We start from the raw sequence: 19149 nt of genomic DNA, 5'->3' as shown, positions 1-19149 counted from the left end.
AAGAGACTTCAGATACAGTATTAGGGGACCACTAAGGTCTATATAAAAGCATCTAAAGAGCACCATGTCATGGGACCTATAAAAAAAAAAAAAAAATGCAGCCCGGCCCCCTCTTCTGAACTAAAACTAACTGAATACTGTGACCTCAAAAATGTAGTATGAACCGAACCGTGAGTTTTGTTAACCGGTCCACCCTGTACAGGAAACACCTTGTTTACTGAAACTCCCTTCAGTCAAGCACTTGCAGCACTACTGAATCCTTTGTAATGATAAATGGATAAAAGCTAACATAACCACATGAGTGAGGCATTGGCAATCCAACTGAAACTCTTTATTTGACTGTTCTTTTGCAGGTTTACAAGAGGGCTAAGGCACTGGACCAGTCAGACAATGACATATCTGCCGTCTACAGAGCCTACATTCACTAGAGCGAGGTGTGAGCTTTCCTCTGGACCACACAGTCTTTAATCCCTGCTAGTTTTTCCCTCGTCATGTAATGAGTTTTATTTTTAAATTCTCCTTTTTATTTAATTTTTGCTTCAGCGGCAGCCATGTTTGCTGCCCACAAGTCTTGGGATTGTGATTCCTTTTGTTAGAGGCAACCTTAAGCATTGCACTGACTACTGGGGGAATATATGCTGTAAGTGTGTTCTGAAAGGAGGTTGTACTACTGCAGTTTGCTGTAGGGCGGTTTGTCTGGTTTCTGGAGTACGGTGGAAGTAAAGCAGGCCAAGGACGGGGGCTCCAGTTCAGCTGTGAAGAGCAGGGCGTCTCGCTCTAGCCAGAGAAAACACTGTCAGGTTTTGTGGATGCATAAACCCTAAAGAAGATTTTTTGTTTTGCAAATGATGAGTATATTTAATTGAGTGTGATCTTTTCTTTTCTTTTCTTTTAAATGTCCAGAATTCCATGAGAGTAAACACCAAGAACATGCCACTGCATTGCCTTAATATTGAAACCCCTCAAGTCGTCATTATAGTATTTATTTATGTTTCTTTCTAGGTCTTCTTGGTGCAGGTTGGCCATGGCTCGTTTTGTATTTGAGATGATTGATGCTTTTACGTTGGTGTTCATGACCTTTTCTTTAACAGGTTAATGACAGAGCAACAGATGTGCTGAGGCCTTAAAATGCAGTAATAATTGATATTTCTCATCAAGACTTGAGATTTCCACATTTGAAAACCCTTCATTCTTGTGTTTGGAAGAGCTCTCATTTAAGCTTCTTTTCTTTTTAATATATTACTCGGAAACTAGATGAATCCACTTTTTGAGTTGCATTTTAACTGATGTCATAATGAGCCCCCATGTAAATCGTGTTAATTTTGTTGGAGGTAAAGGTTATGGCTGGGTATTGAAGGCCAATTTTAGACCATCACAGGACACAGGACACAAGTTCACGATTAAAAACCGGACTAATGAAACTGTTGAAGTGGGTTAGTGGTTGGAGAGTTTATTACTTTTAGAAGACGGAAACATAAAGCCGTAGAATAAATACGTCAAAATGAGCTCCACCGTAGTTGAAATGAAGTTATTGATGCTAATTGGTTTTGGTAAATATGGTAATGTGCAGACAATTTTAAGATGGGCTCTCATTTATTATTCCTTACATCTGCCTCAAACAGATTTCAGGTTTAATAAAAGGGGAGGGGGGGGTCGCATGAAGGGGTAACCTTGATTACGTAATAGAGGTCTTCACTCTGTTCTTAGTGAACAGACCTCATTCAGGTCTGGAACCTGACCGAGGAATTGGCCTTCTCAACTGTTATAAGCTCAAGAGAGAGCTCAGTACATATATCAGCACAATGCTATAGTAAACAAATGTGAAGAATTGTTGTTTAAAATATATAAAAAAGGTAAGAGGATTTTTTTTTTTCAACTTTGTTTAAAATATTTTTAACTTTCAAATGTTTAGCTGCCTCAAACTCATCGGGTCGGGCTCTACACAATTTTCTTTTCTCAAATTTTATTTTCAGAATTTACCTAGCAACATTGCAAACATCAAATAATGGACTGAGATTTGGGGAGAAAATGAATAAGCACAATTCAAATAAAGTATAAAATAAAAAGAAATTGGGGAAATAAAAAAAGATGGGTTCTACTAATAAGCTCGGGCGGGACAGGCTCCAGTAGTGTGCAGGGGTCTCATGGTGTGTGGAACCAAGCAGACTCTCATCTATTCTATCGTAACAGGAGAGAACTCGCGCTCGCTTCCAGCGTCTTTGCGGGTTCGTTCCAAAACGGCCACATTCCGGGTCAGGTCCAATTATTGTGTCCATACCAACTTTTTGGTCCAGAATGTTGGACCTGTGAAGACCTCTACTACCCCCTGTAGTGTTACACACACACACCGTACATAAGTATGCAGATGCAAATGACAATATGCAGATGCAAATGACAATATGCAACAGAAAGGTGGCATGTTTGTGCGTAGTCAAGCAGGAGTGTTGTATACCCAAGAAGGGGAACTTGGTAGGAGAAGAAATGGCTTTGATCTGTTGGTAGTCTTGCGTTGCCAGACCTTCTCCCACAGCACTGCAGAGGAAGGTCTTGTTAGTCCGCACAGCATTCTGGGATGGCAGAACAACGTGCTCTGGTTTATTGGCATTTCTTCAAACCAATCACAATTGGCCAGACGGAGCCACGGTACCTCTGGTGAATAGTCTCAGGAAGGAACGTGTGTGCGTCCAGAAGTAGTTTTAGTCAACAGAAAACTCAGATTGGACAGATATAGTCTAGCTAGCGGTCTGGATCTACCCTGCAGAGATCTGAGGACCAGGTAACCATAGTCCTCAGATTGGACAGATAGTCCAGCTAGCGGTCTGGATTTACCCTGCAGAGATCTGAGGACCAGGTAACCATAGTCCTCAGATTGGTCGGATAGTCTAGCTAGCGGTCTGGATTTACCCTGCAGAGATCTGAGGACCAGGTAACCATAGTCCTCAGATTGGTCAGATAGTCTAGCTAGCGGTCTGGATCTACCCTGCAGAGATCTGAGGACCAGGTAGAACGCCAACACAGAGACAGAGGAAGGGGACAGACATCCGACAGAATTTGCGGCGACACCGAAGAAATCCCTGAAGTGGAACGTCCCGGATACACAGTAGACTGATCTATACGGTGACTGTTAGAGCGCTCTTCTTTCCACTACGTTATAGCTTAGTTCTGTTAGCATATTTACAGAGTAAGTATTGGTTGTATGCCTTGTTCATTTTCTGTCAGATTTCAACTCCATAACGCAAAAAGGATGTGGCTAATATTTGGAGCTCTTATCACTTATGGTGTCAGCAAATGTGTGAAGAAATGGGTAAAGTAAGATGGCAAATATGACAGCAAGTCTATATCCTCACAAGAAAGAGCACATTGGTAGTCAGCCCCAGCTGGGATGTGACAGTGATTGACACGCTGTAGCAGCAGACCCTGTTCTTCATTATGAACCAAACTGGAGGAGACGAAGACAAAGGAAACGGTGGACACCTTCACAAATTTGTATCTGCTTCATTGCAGGAAGGCAATTGTATTATGTTTCTTTAAGACCTTTCTTATCAGTTTCAACTGTATATAAATGAGTTGAGAAACACAACAAGTTTAATAGAATCCAACATCCTATTTTGAAAGAGGTTTTGGATGTTGGTGCCCGTTACACACCGGGGAAAAGACCAGTTTCAGAAGATGGAAGTGACTAGCACAGCAAGTTGCATATGGTTTCTTTCATATCTACAATAACCGGGATTTATGAAAACAACGAGCGACTGTCTAACATCTTTGTCTCTTAATACTGTGGGTTGTTGAATTCAAGTCTAAATGGTTTATTATGTGGGTTATATAACTTGGCTTATCCCGTTAAACGGAGACTGTAACTTTGGTTTTGGGGGATATTTATGATTTTATGTACATGTAGAAGTATTGGAGACTTTTGTGCTGTTTAATAAATCCTCTACTGATTATTAAAATGTTTTATTACTGGTCCAGTGTTGGCCGCTTCGCCACCATTGGTGAATAGGAACGAGAGGCAAAATATGTACAGTGCTATGGAAATGTAGTCCATTTATCATCTCATTCAGACCTCACAGGGTTTCCGTGGGGTCTTAAAATGTCTAAAAAAGTATTTATGACACAGCAATTTGTATGCCATTATTGGTGTGTTCTCAAGACGCAAACACACTTTTTAGTGAGTTTATCAACGCCGTTTGGCGTCCATGGATCGTGTCCCACGTTTCACGTTTCCTAAACTCAACCGTCTTACTTTTCCTACGTCCATGTAACGCCTCTAATGCTCATTCAAATTAATTTTTATTCCGTGGTAATTTCTTTTGATAGTCCAAATAGCATTTGTTGTACATATACAGCAAATAATCATTACTACACCCAGATGAATACATTTATCTACTTTGCATGTGCTTCTGTGACTCTGCATTTTGTTGCACTTTAATGTTGATATATGATATAGGTCTTAAAGTCATTCATAAAGGTCTTAAAAAAGTCTTAAATTGGACTTGTTGAACGTGCAGGAACCCTGTCACTACCTTGGCCCTAAGCCCATTGGTTCCTATTTTCAATGTGTACATCTTTTAAACTAGTCACAAATACATAGCTTCATTTTATGGTCATTTCCTCAAACAGCTGGACACTTATGACAAATGTTAAAATTCAGCATTTGTTGGGGACTATTTTCAGTAGTGGATGAATCCACATTTGGTGTTAAAATAAACTACACAGTGTGTTTATGGTAACGTTGTGCAACGGCGGCGATCACTGATGTATTTTTAACAACGATGGAGCTCTGCGGCCCTGAGGACGATCTGTCAGGCGTCGATACACACAACAATACTTGGAAGTATTTAGTTCTTTTTGTGGGATTTGTTCACAGAAGGGAACATGTATAGCACCCTCTGTTCGCGGGACTATAAATGTGACACACCTGCTCAGATTATGATGATGTTTTGGTCTAGTGATTACAATTTTTCCACTCTTGTTCTTTGAGCACACAATGAACAGTCCTGCTATCCATACACATGTTCATATACATATACATGCACAAATGGAGAGCAGTTAGGGATTTAAAGCCTTGCTCAACAGCAGTACCCACACCCTCTTATTTTTTTAAAGGTCCCATGCCATGGTGCTCTTTGGAAGCTTTTATATAGACCTTAGTGGTCCCCTAATACTGTATCTGAAGTCTCTTTATATAGACCTTAGTGGTCCCCTAATACTGTATCTGAAGTCTCTTTATATAGACCTTAGTGGTCCCCTAATACTGTATCTGAGTCTCTTTATATAGACCTTAGTGGTCCCTAATACTGTATCTGAAGTCTCTTTATATAGACCTTAGTGGTCCCTAATACTGTATCTAAAGTCTAGACTTATACACAGTATACCCACTACGAAAGCTCCAGGATTTCCATGTACCCACTTTAAAAATGCGCAGTGGGACTTATAACGACAGACTTTCCATTATAATTTGATATACTTTGAATTGTCATCTGAGTTCTTTTTCTTTCTTTGAATAGGCTAAATAAAGGTATTTTCACCGTAAATTGTTGCATAAAAATGTGTCAGAATGCATTAAAAAAAATCCTGATGCTCCAAATTTTATATACAGAGTGTGTGTGTGTATATATATATATATATATATATATATATATATATATATATATATATATATAGGCCCTTAGCTATGCAGTAAAGTACATTAGTCTACACCACTGGTTACTTCAGTGACAGGGGAAGGCAATGTTTGTGAGACGTGAGGCGGAAGTTCTCTGCCCATATAAGGACTAGTGGGTGAGGCCAGGTTAATAGTGAATGTGTGACCAGCCTGATGCTACATTCATGGGTTCTCGTAAAGAGCAACACATTTCAATCAGTGTGTGTTTTGGTCTGTCGCAATGCCTTTCACCACAGCGCCGCGAAGTAACAGGTCAGAATGTATGTAGTCAGCAAACACGTATTTCTTTTTTTAAATGACAAGCAGCACACGACCTGATTTGTTGAAGAGGAGAAAATAAACAAAACAAAGCTGAAAATAATGTGATGCTTATATGCAGGGGCGTAGCACAACATTCCCTCGGTCCCTTACGTTTTTACACGCCAGCATGCAGGTCTTGCCTTGATCCAAAGGGTCATTTTTAGATCCCGTTTGCTGCTATTTTGGGTCCTTCGTGCGCGCTGCCGTTGTTTCAGACAGCACCTGAAGGCAACATACCCTCCGCCAATCAAGAAGGTAACGTTAGTGAGAGACCTTCATCCCAAGGAGAGGATAGTATTTTAAGGTGTTTATCAAGCGTTTGCTTCTGTGTTCGTTACAACATGCTCAACCCGCAAAGGTCTCTGTCCGAGCTGCCCAAGATGTCCACTGCCAGTCAAGTGGAAAGAGCTGTGTTGGTAAGCTGTTCTGCCTCTGCGAGTAATGTTAGACAGGGAAACAACACGTTACTGTCTGTCTGTATGGCTAGCTGCTTTTCAAACTGACCCTTCGGTTAACACAGTATGTGTTTGACATTTACACTAGCTATTTTAAAAGAGTGTAGCCATAGCTAGCCCGGGCGTGAGTGGCGTATCTGCTTGTGTAGCTAGCTGCAGCTAGCCGAGACGGACAGTGGCCTCCGCGCGCTGCAATGCAAGTGCTGCAGCCAGGGCTCGCGCTGTAACAGTCCTGCTGTGATGATGCCGACAGTGAGCCCCTTTTAATGTTAACACGCCAGATAAACGAAACACGCAGTGGCTCTAAAACATTACCCCGACTAACGTTAACTTACCAACTGTTTCTCAGTCAACTTTTCTCAAGATTTGCAGTCCCGGTTTGCCCTACAGGGCCGACATATTTGCGCATTTTAGCCCATTTGCTGCAAATTTATCATTTCAACAATAGCCTACTAGCAAACATACGAACAAATTCCAAGCTAGCTAAGTCTCTAAAACCTGTTATATTATCTCCTTTAATGACATAAAGCATAATGCCCCGGGAGATAGTTATTAGGTTATGGGTTGTAACGTTAATAGTTAAAGTTATTATTTTAAAGTTATGTTTCCCGTTTTAAATGCTCCTGGTGGACTTAACGTGCTCACTCAAATGAATAAAGACCTAATTAAATAATTCATATGGATACATACAGAAGAAAAATATCTCACCACGGTTTTGTGAAATACGCGTATTCATATTTACCCGGCTAATTATTATGAAATGTTAGTACAAAATTCTACTTTTCACAAATACTGCGTTTACCTCAGCAGTTTTAGATTCCAAGTGTCCTTTTCCAAAGTCTGTTTTTATTTCACAGCAGGCCAGAGCCCGTTCTGTGATTGGTTGTCTGCTAATTCACACCAAAGCAACAGCCAATCACATGCCTGGATCTGCTCTGTCTCTCTGGAATTACAAGATTACCGTTAGGAAAAGCTGCCTTATCAAATAAACCCCCAGTAAACCAATAAACATGACATGTAGTAATATCTGTGATTGTGAAATAATTGTACTTAACACTACACATCTGCATGTATTTATATTCCTATCTATTTCATAATGTCTGATATATTTCTGTAATATTGAACACTTTGGGTCTACACATGCACTGATCTTCAGGCTTGACTGAGGCAGTCAGCACTCCTTTAAAGCTCCCATATTCTGCACATTTTCAGGTTCCTAATTGTATTTTGAGGTTGTACCAGAGTAGGTTTCCATGGTTTCATTTTCAAAAATCACCATATTTTTGGTGTACTGCACATTACTGCAGATCCTGTTTTCACCCTGGGTGTCTAGGTCTCTGTTTTAACTCCAGAGTAGACTTCTAGCTGATAGCTTTGCTTCACACAGCCTTCTTCAGATCCTAACAGTACTCACAGGTAACTAAGTCTTCTTTGGTTTTCCTGGAGCTGATCATTGGTTGAGTCTTACCATGTTGCCTATTCTTCCATCCATTCCAGTGGTAGTTGACCTTTTTCCCCACGTCATTCAAGCTTAGGATGCCATTTCAAGGCATTTAAAATCTCTGTCACAAGCCCGGGTCTCTCTATATTCCACATGGACTCTCTGGTACATTTTAGTCCACAACTGCCTCTAAGACAGAGAGTCAACGAGGCATAGATCAGAAGTCCCCCGTTGACATGGTGGTCTTGATTAGACTCAGTTGGACATCCAACCAGAAGTACAAAAAGTAGTAAAGTAAATTGTGAACACGAATGTGTTTAACATAATAATTTTTTTGCACAGTGTAGGGATTTATAAGTCAAAAAGGAATAGAAACCGTAATGACTGGTTAGTCTAAAATAATAATAATATGGTGCAGTTGGTGTCGTCGTTGTTGTTTATTGTATTTGTTTAGTTTAAAGTTTTTTTTACTTTTTTGGTAGGAGGAGGAATTCAACTGGCTGCTTAAAGAAGAAGTGCACGCGGTCCTGAAGCAGCTCCAGGATGTCCTCAAGGTAAAGGTTAAGCTGTCATGTGCGTATTAAAGGGCCATTCCACCAGTTCTACACATCGAGATGTGGGTTATGGTTATCATTTATTATGATCAATATATGATTCACCCACAAAGCTGGTTGCTTTGCGGGTTTGGTAAATGTCCAGCAGTGAGGGGAAGGGGGGGGGGGGGGGGACGACACACCAACGTGTCACTATGTGATTAATATTTGATTGTAATAGTGAGTTTGCTCTGCCGTCATCAGGAGGCATCGAGACGTTTCACCACGCCGACGCCGGGCCTGGACCCGCAGCTCAAACAGGAAAACTTCATCCTCGGCAGCTCAACGTAATACTCCACCTGCGGCCATTTTGTTAGAAAGTAGGGCTGCACCACACGAGGCAAAATTCAGATGTGCGATACTGTTGTTGTCGTGGTAACGCCATTATCTGCGATCAGTTAACAGAAATGAAAGTGTACTCAGTTCTGCTGGTAGTATTCTGCTAAAATACATCAAATTGCTGGTTGGATTAAAAACAAACAAAAATAAATCATTTCCATCATTCTTGTATTACACAATTGAACATTGAATTGAATATAAAATTCCATTTTATTGCCATTTCAAAGTGCAGTTTTCTATGTCTTCCTGTGGAGGAAGTGGCTGTCAGATGCTCGCGGATCGCAATCTCAACTGGTTCAATAACTACACTCCGAGACATTCTGTGTCGGTTTAAGATGGAACTGTCATTCTTTTTTTAGTGGTTCCTTTTATATCCAGTGCAATGTTCAATTAAAAAAAGAAAAAAGAAAGAAAGTTGGAAATAACTTCCTTATGATTGGTTGTATTTCAGCAGAAACCTGAAAGCAGCACAACTGAGTACACTTTAATATCAGCTCTCCATATTCATCAACGTTACTGCATATCTCATATTTTACTCATATAGTGCAGGCCTATTTTGAAGGGTTAGTCATTTCCTTCATGTTTGAATATTGTTTTTTTTGTGTTTTGCAGCATGGATCAAGTGAAGGGGGTGCTGACTCTGCAGGGAGAGGCTCTGACTCAGGCTGTGAGTTTGGCTAGTTTTACATCGAGGCTTAATTCCCTTTGTGAAAATGAAAGGCTAATTATTATACTTAATGTGTTTTGTGTTTAACAGGACATAAACCTGAAGGTCGCAAAGAGCAGCCAAGTGTTACACTTTCAGTTCAGAGAGGACAAGCTGTGGAAGCTGCAGCAGGTACAGTACGCTAACAGGTTTTCCTTTTAGTTCAAGGACTTTAGACTTAGACTTTTTAATTAAAAAAAAAATGCAATTTACCCCATAAATTTTGTGTCTTTTTGTAGTTTTTTTGTGTCTCTTCATGGTCGTTTGTTTCCTTTGGGGTTGTTTTGGGTTCCCTTTCTGGTAGTTTCTCATCTTTTTTCACATCATTTTGGACAATTATCACCATATCTCTGTCTGAAACGTTGGAAAAGCTAGAGCAGATAATGAGTAAATAAATTACACTCAAAAAGCTTGAAGTAAAAACTTGCTAAAGAAGTCCAACTGCAATCATTAGATCTGAGAAAAGTCTTTCAGTGACATTCACTGGGCTTAGGTGCTGCACCCACACCTTCTAACACTAGAATGGAACGCTCCACACTGTGGCGTCTGGTTGGTGTAAAAACAAAATCTCTTATGAGTTTTGTCACTGCAACGGACATTTCCCCCATGTCAACATTCAAATGCATCGGTCCCAACCATGGAGTGACTATACACATGGGTTGGCCTACATGGTGGTGTTTTGCTCAAATGTTAAATTCAAATATTGAATCTGTTGGAGAAGTTCTTTCAGCCGTAGTCTAAATATTTGTATTCTATTTTACAGCTGATTATAGGCAAGTTCTCACATCCTCCGAGTAGAGTTTATTAAACCCACAGCAGATAAGCTTACACTCAGAGGTTTATCAAATTCATCTGGATCTATTTTTAATGTAGTTTACATAGTTGTAAATAGGATATGATGCAATGTAATCATTACACCAGAAATATTTATATACATGCAGAGAGTTCATCCTGATACCTACTGCGGGGCCTAATGATCGGTCAAAACGGAGTACTGCCTACTACTTTGAGCTCATTTTACCATGTATATTGCTACATGATGGCATAATTTCTTAAAGCTTACATCTTGCCTTAGTCTCACAGTTCCACCTCTCTTGCCTCGGTTCATCCCTCAGATTCAGGATGCCAGGAACCATGTGACCCAGGCCCTGCAGTTACTAAGCAGCCGTGATGACAGCTACCACTTCAAGACGGGGGCTGAGGTTAATAAGGTGTGTTGTCATGTCATCAATAAAAACTGAGCATCGATCAACAAAAAACAGATTCAAAATTAGTCATCACTATTGGCGAGACTATGTGGCAAAGTAGCCATCACTAATATATACTGAATATATATTAGTACAATTTGACACATCTGAACAAAATCAACGATTACCATTAACAGCCATACTCCTTAGGACCTCAGCTAATTAACTGAAAGTAAGCAATTCAGTAAAAGTACTGCGATTAGACAATTATATAATAATTGTTACAAGCCCAGCTATCCGGCAGAACCTCCTTGGGAACTATCCTGTTAAAGAAACGTTGATGTAGTCTAGTACCGAGCTGAACGTGGATGTCATCCGGTCTGTGCCCGTGTCAGTGATTCTGGCTGTGTCAGTGGTGCCTCTGTTCCTGCCGTAGCTCATGGATGCAGTGATGCTTCAGCTGACCAGAGCACGGAACCGCCTCACCACCCCGGCCTCCATGACGCTGCCGGAGCTGGCCACCAGCGGTCTGATGGTACAGGCCACATTACACACACACACACACACGCACACACGCACACTGCAGATTTCATGTCACCACTTTTGTTGCTGTTTGTCACTTTGCCTAAGATTGAGTGACCTGTTGTTTACATGGTTGCCTTGACTTGGTGAGTGATGACGTCCTGTCACTGTTCCAGTTGCTAGGGGAGAGAGAGGATGACTTATAGATTTGTTGCTGATCCCTGATGTGTTCCCCTCGTCATGGAAAAGAATTTGGAACGAGTTCTATTAGTGACTACTGATGCCTTTTGGGCTAAAGCATAAGATCTAAAATCATATGGCCAAAACCAAATCTACTCACACAAAAAACTCCACTCCACCCTATCATACGTGACATGTGTATATGTATATGTGTATGCAAGATAACCAGTTCAACCAAATATGGGAATGGTTTCATTTGGATACTTTCTAGGGGCTTGGAGATGTAAAATTGTAATTCACAAGTTATTTTGCCAATCATCTTGGGGCCGCTCAGATTCATTTTCTAACCCTTAGTGTGCTTCCAGCTTTGTGTCAACACATTGAGTTTGTCCCTTCACTGTTTCAACATGACAAGGCCCGTGTGCACAAAGCCGGCCCCGTAAAGAAATGGTTTTCCTAGTTTGGTTTGGAAGAACTTGACTGGTCTGCACAGAGCCGTGACCTTAACCCCCCTCCCAAAAGACTGAAACCACAAGAGAGGAGGGTGTTAGAGAAGCAGGTCAAGGGCCACGGTGTCACAGTCACATGTTATCTATCACACACGGCTGCAACAATACAATAGAAGAGATTGCCTTTATTGGCATTATACACAAGGGACCCTTGACCCTTTGTGTTTGTCCTCCCATCACCAGAAAATGTTCTCTCCTCCCATGCCTGGCGATGTGATGGTGAACTTTTACATCAACTTGAGCAAACTGTGCCTGACCGTCTACCAGCTTCATGTGCTGCCTCCCAACACCACTAAGGTCAGAGCCTGCAACGATTCTCTGAAGCCTCACACCGCACCACGTGACCCACGTGACCCATGTGACCCATGTGCTAATGTTTTCTCTCCTGTGTTGGCAGAATTTCAAGCCAGCTGGAAGCTCAGTGTTGCACAACCCAGGAGCAATGTTGTAAGTCTTTTCTTTCACTAAGCTTCTTTCCCAGTATACATTACCAAGTTACAGTAGATAATACATACCATTAATGCTTTTAATAACGCGTTTAACTGCCAGGACTACTTGAAATCTGTGTCATGAATGGCTGCTTGGATTCCAGCACACAGAGGGAGTGGAACTACACTCTCTGCCCAGGATGCCCTAACTCCACCCTAACTCCACCCTAACTCCACCATATCTTCACATAGCTAATATGACTTTGCTGCTGTTAACACGTTCTGACCATTTAAGCTCCCAGTGATCTCTCTCTGCTGTCTGCTGTGAACAATGTCGTCCACAGCGAGCTCAACAACAACCGCTTTGAGGTGAGCCACGTCCACAAGGTGGAGTGTGTGGTGCCGTGGCTGAACGACACGCTGGTGTTCTTCACCATCTCGCTGCAGCTCTGTCAGCAGCTCAAAGACAAGGTGCGGCTCTCTCTGAACAGACATTCTCACACGCTGAGCATTAAGGTGACGGAGTGCAGAAACGGCAGGGTCCCGTATGTAAAATCCATCCACCATTGTAGCCAGCTGGCCTATCCTCTAGCGTCAGGTAGTTAGCACAGTTCAGATTCAGCAACAGCAAGATGCCCGTGCTGTCTTCTGACACCATGTAGAAATAGATCACATAGACCTGGAAAAAAACACTGGTTTCTAAAGAATTGAGCTTACATGACTGTGGACCAGACTGAAGCAGAGCACGTTTGCCGGCGTTGCCTTAGATACACAAGGCACTGTGGCCCTAAATCGCCAACAACAGTTGTTTCCACAAATGATCTACACTCAGTGTCCAAGCATTGAGGTAGCAGCCTGTCACGTCCAGCCGGTGCTGACGGTTACCTTCACGGTAAAAACCGGCTCATTGTCAGAGCTTGTGAGGCCATTTGAAGGCTGCTGCACATGGCTAAACAGGTTTATTAAGGATGATTAACTTTGCGTCTGTTATTGTGTATGAATCTAACTTTGCTCCTCTGCCCCCCCCCCACCCCAAATCTCTGCAGATTTCTGTCTTCTCCAGCTTCTGGAATTACAGAGCCTTCTAACGCCCCCCCTCCTGTCCATTCTGCAGAGACTGGTCACACCCAAAGTTACCACACAAGTGTAAGGCACATCCTGGGGAGCTTTATTTAGTTTAAATATACATAGATATATCTATATCTATATCTCATGCACTCATTCAGTTTCAAGTTGCATGATTAAACCAACGGATATCAATACGCCCAGTTGTGTTAGCCTGGCGTGTGTGCGTGTGTGTATGTTGCACTTCTCAATGAAATGAATGTTGCTGATTGTTGTTATTAGAATTTATTTTTTAATTATTTGTTCCATTTTGGCAACTGAGTATTTGTCTGGTTCTTAATGTATCTCACGTGAGATGGTTGCTGTGTGGAACACTGATCTGTGGACTCAGGGCTTATTATAAGTAATAAGAGGTTGTATTGGTCACGTTTTTTTTTTTTTTTTATACTTTGAGTTCCCTCACAGCTGTTCTAGAGCATTCCCTAACAATATAATTCTACTTTTTTAAAAGGGCATTTCACCAATGTTGGATTATGGGATGTTAGGAAATAAAATTTAACATTTTTCAATCTCTATTTCACAGATTGTGAGATGGTGTATTTTAAAAAAAGCGACCAAAACCTTTAAAAGAACGTTGGAAAAAAGCGACAAAACGTTAAAAGGCAACAAAATTTCAGGAAAAGCAGCAAAAACTCAAAAAGCAACGTCAAGAATTGTCCCCAAAAAAAACTTGAGAAATGTGACAAAGGGCAAAAAAATAATGTCAGTTTAATACCTACGTGTTTATTAAAGCAGACACTGATGGTGCAGCTCTTTACTGAGATGTTTTGGGATATACGAGCGTCCTCATAGACTGATGTCAATGTCACAGTCTGTAAGGACCAGAGCCAGTGTCTGCCCTCACACACATGCACTCAAACACACACACACACTCACTCACACACACACACTTACTTTGCTGTGGATAAGCTGTGAAAAGTTCACCTTCAATGCTGGAGGGTGAAGTCCGTTAAGAATGTTCCCCTCGTATGCGATAGATGGTCATGTGAGAAATAAAAATGACACCAAATCCAACACATTTGGGTTTAATGACATTTACAGAAATTTAAGTCATCTGATATGTTTTTCAGGAACATCTGTAATATTTTCTGAACTTTACAGACTGTTGTAGTATTTGCCTTTACCCACGTAGTCATTGTATCCACATTATTGGTGAATATTCATCAAAAATCTCAGTGTGTTAAAGGATAATTTTGTTTAGTTTCAACCTGGAGCCTAGTTTCCTGTTTTTGTGTCTAAGTGACTGATTGGAACAACAATCTTTGAAACTGGTCCACTATGAAGTGTGAACACCGTAACCAGCAGCTACTGACCGGGCTGCAATGTAACCTTATGGGGCAAATGGGCATCGTCAGTTTGGTCTCTGAAAGTGCTGTTTCTGTCACTGACCGACTCAGATTAATATTCTAAGGGTCTGACAACATTATGGATAGGATCCCTACAGAGATAGACCTTTTCAAATATCTTTAAGACCTTTCTGTTTAACCAGAAACAGCTCTGAAGTATCTAGGGCTAAACCCACCAGACTCTATTTAAAAAAAAATAAAAAATAAAAAAAAAATACTTTTAGCGTGTATAGAGCCAACATATTACCACATGTAAATCGGTAAACTATGGGTTTATTCCAACCAAAACTAGAGTTGTGATGCTTGGTAAAGTTGAAAGACGACCCAAAACGGCTATTCATAGTTTCATTTTGTTTGTCAACTTTGAATGAAGTGTATTTTATGATGATAAAATTACTGATTACTTACATGGAGTCTGGTGGGTTTAGCAAAAGCAATTTCGCTGTTGTTTTTATGTTTAATGACAGGATCTTACTCTTTAACATAAAGGTCGACCTCCTTAGAAATCCCTTCCATAATGTTGTCAGACACTTAGAACATTAATCTGAGTCTTTCAGTGGCTAAACAAGCACTTTAGTGAAGGTAAATACAAGCTGGACCATTGTCCTATTGACCTCCATTGTTGCTTGTTTTGCTGACTGCAGAGATGTCTCTTAATACTGGACCAATGTCAAAGATTGTTACTCACTCAGACACAAAAATGGGAAAATAGGCTCTGGGTTGAAAACAAAACGGTATTAAACCTTAAATATTTTGAAGAAAATACCAATAGTCAACCCTACAATATCACTGCAAAATCAGCATTGATGTACAGTGGCTTGAATAAGTTTACTTTGAAGGAAGAACATTTATTTATGTACAATAAATTATTCTTTCACAAAGCAAGTTGGTGTCCTTAAAGGGTGGATTTTCCAAAACATTTTGAATTATGGCATTAAGATCAATTTCCAAAAGATATTTTATTATTCCTCTTTTTAATCAACTTTAGCATGAGTGTGTGTGAACTTATTCTAGCTACTCTACATGGTCAAAAATATTGTGCTTATTGATTTTCTCCATATCACCCAGCTAAGTATATCTAATATGTGTATGATGTGGACTTTCTTGGTGTTTATCGGCCCATGTGGTGAAAATGACACATTTCACATTCCCTGTTTACTACATTGATATGTGTAAATGATAAGCTACTTGTCATGTCTGCAGATGTAATAATTGATATCAAGTGTTTGTCTGTTCTATGTTTAATATTTATTTTTACTCGTTTTGCACACGTGTTGTTGATTTCCTGTGAACACTAATCCAATCATGAACAAAGAACTTCATTCCACTAAGTGTTAAATCTATTTTAAAAAGTTGCCTGTCATGTAAAATGTGGAAATTATTTATCTAATATATGTTCAATAAAGATATTGTAAATAATAAACTGTTCATGTTGAACTCTCCGTGTTGACCTTTGCAGCCTGCTGCAGTGAAGCTCTATTAAAAAGAAGTCTTGTTAAATGGGAACTTCATTTTTTTTAACCTGGACCCTATGCTCCTATGTTTCTGTGTCTAAGTGACTGATGGGAACGACAGTCTGAGACATCGGTCCAGTATTAAAAGAGATATCTTCTAAGTGTCTGACAACATTATGGAAAGGATTTCTAAGTAGGTTGACCTTTATGTTAAAGACTAAGATTCTTTTTTTAAACATAAAAACATCTGCTAAATTGCGTTTGCTAAAGCCCAACTCCATGTAAATAATCAGTAATTTTATCATCGTAAAATACACTTCATTCAAAGTCAACAGAAACAAAGAAAGAACTATGAAAAGCCGTTTTGGGTCGTCTTTCAACTTTTCCAACCATCCCAACTCTAGTTTTGGTTGAAATAAACCCATAGTTTACCGATTTACATGTGATAATATGTTGCCTCTATATACGCTAAAAGTATTGTTTTTTTTTCTCATATAGAGTCTGTTGGGTTTAGCTCTGGAGACTTCAGAGCTGTTTCTGTTCATCCATCCATCTTCATCCGCTTATCCGGTATTGGGTCACGAGGGAGCAGAGTACAGACATATTATCAGAGTACAGACATATTACCAGCTAAGTATACCAAAAGTAAAAATCCTCATGCAGCAGAATTGCCCCAGTGACTGATATATCATGTGAATAATGATGCAGCAGAATTTTTATTAGCATTATTTCTTTAATATTGTAGACTTTGGGGTTCCATAGGAGTAAACCAGCTGGATCTTTTTAAAGTTGGACAGTTCAACACATCCTTAAAAGTATTCCTTTACACCAACATTTACTCCGGTACTGAACGTAAGTCCAAATGTTGAGGTACTTGTACTTTACTTGAGTCTTTTCTTTTCATGGCACTTTCTACTTCTACTCCGCTATATTTTAGAGAGAAATATTCTACTTTTTACTCCACTACATTCATTTGACAGCTTTGGTTACTAGTTAATTTAGTTACTAGTTACTTTACACATTCAGATATGTGCACACACACAAAAAAAATCTGCTGGTTTTATTTTAAAGGAAAATAGCAACAATTTAACGACCTACAAGTCCAGCTGAATACTGTTGGGATCCTTCACACTTTCTAAAAACAGGATTTGTACTTTTACTTTTACTAAATAAGTACATTTTACTGATGATACTTACATACTTTTACAGGGCACCCGTGTGGCCTCAAAGTCTTAAAAACATCTTAAAGTGTAATATTTAAAAAATATTAAATCAGACCATAAAAGTCTGACATTTCCGTAGAAATCTTATATTTCCTTCATAAAGGTCTAAGATTTGATTGTCCGTACCTGCGCCTGGGCGTTTATTGAAATGGACTGAATCTGAAATTAAAATGACTTCCATTTTACAAATAAGTTACATAAATCCCAAAGAAGCTTCATAGTTGGACATGACATATTTCAACAGAACAAATAGATCTAACCTCTTCTTGAAAGCGTCATTTTAACGAGCTCTCTTCATAAGACCTATGTGGTTCCTGGGATTCATTTAGCAGCTCTTCTCTGGACAATATCAATCTGCGCTCCAGCTGTTCTTAGAACAACACACACACAGCTAGCTCCGCTTTTATCATTTTTCATTTGATGTTGTGTATTTGTCCTCTGTCTGTTGCTGGGACAACGTCTTCATCATGACCGTGGCATGACGAGGAGGAAATACACAAACAAGATATTTTTGAATGACTTTTATGGATGTGTTACCAAGTAAAACCTTCATACTGGAACCAACATTCTTTCAACACACAAGGAAGTGACTTATGAATCTACAGAGGCATAAATTCACAAGACAGCTGCTCGGTGGTATCCTAGCAACACAGCAGTGACAGTTCAAAGATCTGGTGTGTTAGATTTGCGTACCGGGGTGGCACCATGTGAGGACAATACGATTATTTGGACTGATATTGCGATATGTTTCACGATAATGACAGGAATGATTTTTGATTTATTATTTACATTTTCGTTGAAAAACATAAAAAGATATTTATAAAAAAAGTGAATTTGTTTTTGCGAGGATCTGTACCAAGTTAAGATTTTTCCTTCAGTCTGTAGGCGAGGATACGTAGGCACAACACAATACTTCAATCAGAAGAGTAAGACACATTTTTCCTTTAACAAATATTGCACCCCCCCCGCATTTTGGATATTGGACTAGTTCATATTGCGATTTTGATGACATTGCGATAAATGTGCCCAGGTTGGCTCAATGGGTAGAGCAGGCGCACATATACGTAGAGGTTTATGCCTCGACGCAGAGGTCCAGGGTTTGAATCCGACCTGTGACGATTTCCTGCATGTCTCCCCCCCCTCCCCTTTCTCCCATTGCTATCCTATCAAGTAAAAAGGCCAAAAACTAATCTTAAAAATATATATATATATTGCGATTAATTGTGCAGCCCTAGTAGCAAAGGAACAATGATTCATTCTATGTGCACGTGGACTACGTTTGGTGACCGACTGGCGCCAGTCGAGTCAAAGCTTTGGCACACGGGGCAAAGCAGCAGGAGCTCCATCACCCCCCACCCCCCCCACACACACACTCCATGTGTCAGGGCTCCAGGGCCATGTTCTCTATGCCAACCTTCCGTCCGCGAGGCTGTCGAGAAAGCATAACACACCACCACTTAGTCATTAGCCGTGTTTCCATCCACGCGGCTTTATGCAAATGAAGTCATATCGAATGGAAACCGTCCAATTCGATCAGAATAATGTTTGATCTCATCGGATTTACTCAGAATCGGTGTAGCGGCTCGTGTCATGAACTCTAAAGGAAACTTTATTTGTTGAAATAATGAGTTGCAATTACGTGTTAGGTCATTTTATGGTGGCAACCTGCCATAATA

At 40.2% G+C, this 19149-nt stretch overlaps 2 protein-coding genes across 4 annotated transcripts in view; both read left to right on the top strand.

Moving 5' to 3' along the window:
- glyr1 (glyoxylate reductase 1 homolog (Arabidopsis)) overlaps positions 1-1408 on the top strand; it is a 13752-nt gene extending 12344 nt beyond the window's left edge. Inside the window, exon 16 of one of the 2 annotated variants that reach the window (XM_034893479.1) lies at positions 354-1408. In XM_034893479.1, coding sequence (XP_034749370.1) covers positions 354-428 — 75 coding nt within the window. In that variant the 3' untranslated portion in view covers positions 429-1408. The remainder of the gene's footprint in view (positions 1-353) is intronic. The other variant, XM_034893480.1, reaches the window with a different exon arrangement.
- A 4192-nt stretch (positions 1409-5600) lies between these two features.
- Positions 5601-14109, top strand: rogdi (rogdi atypical leucine zipper). 2 transcript variants are annotated; one of them, XM_034893482.1, is made up of 12 exons: positions 5601-5606; positions 6282-6381; positions 8344-8415; positions 8659-8741; positions 9406-9460; positions 9551-9631; positions 10615-10710; positions 11123-11221; positions 12081-12194; positions 12295-12344; positions 12670-12796; positions 13372-14109. In XM_034893482.1, exons 2-12 carry the CDS (start codon positions 6307-6309, stop codon positions 13411-13413), a joined length of 894 nt encoding a protein of 297 aa, XP_034749373.1. In that variant the 5' UTR covers positions 5601-5606; positions 6282-6306; the 3' UTR covers positions 13414-14109. The 2 variants fall into 2 exon arrangements, with proteins under 2 accessions (XP_034749373.1, XP_034749372.1); XM_034893481.1 differs by lacking the exon at positions 5601-5606 and having other exon boundaries at positions 6171-6381.
- Positions 14110-19149: the final 5040 nt, after the last annotated feature.

The sequence above is a fragment of the Etheostoma cragini genome, chromosome 15, assembly GCF_013103735.1.
Source record: "Etheostoma cragini isolate CJK2018 chromosome 15, CSU_Ecrag_1.0, whole genome shotgun sequence".
In the NCBI taxonomy this organism is placed as follows: domain Eukaryota; kingdom Metazoa; phylum Chordata; class Actinopteri; order Perciformes; family Percidae; genus Etheostoma; species Etheostoma cragini.
The sequence above is the reverse complement of the archived record's forward strand: the minus strand, read 5'-3'. Positions and strand labels throughout refer to the sequence as shown.

Coding starts and splice junctions, on each gene's coding strand:
- rogdi (XM_034893482.1), top strand. CDS start 6,307: ATGCTCAACCCGCAAAGGTCTCTGTCCGAGCTGCCCAAGATGTCCACT. Junction 8,742..9,405: donor TTCATCCTCGGCAGCTCAAC/GTAATACTCCAC, acceptor TGTGTTTTGCAG/CATGGATCAAGTGAAGGGGG. Junction 12,195..12,294: donor TGCCTCCCAACACCACTAAG/GTCAGAGCCTGC, acceptor CTGTGTTGGCAG/AATTTCAAGCCAGCTGGAAG.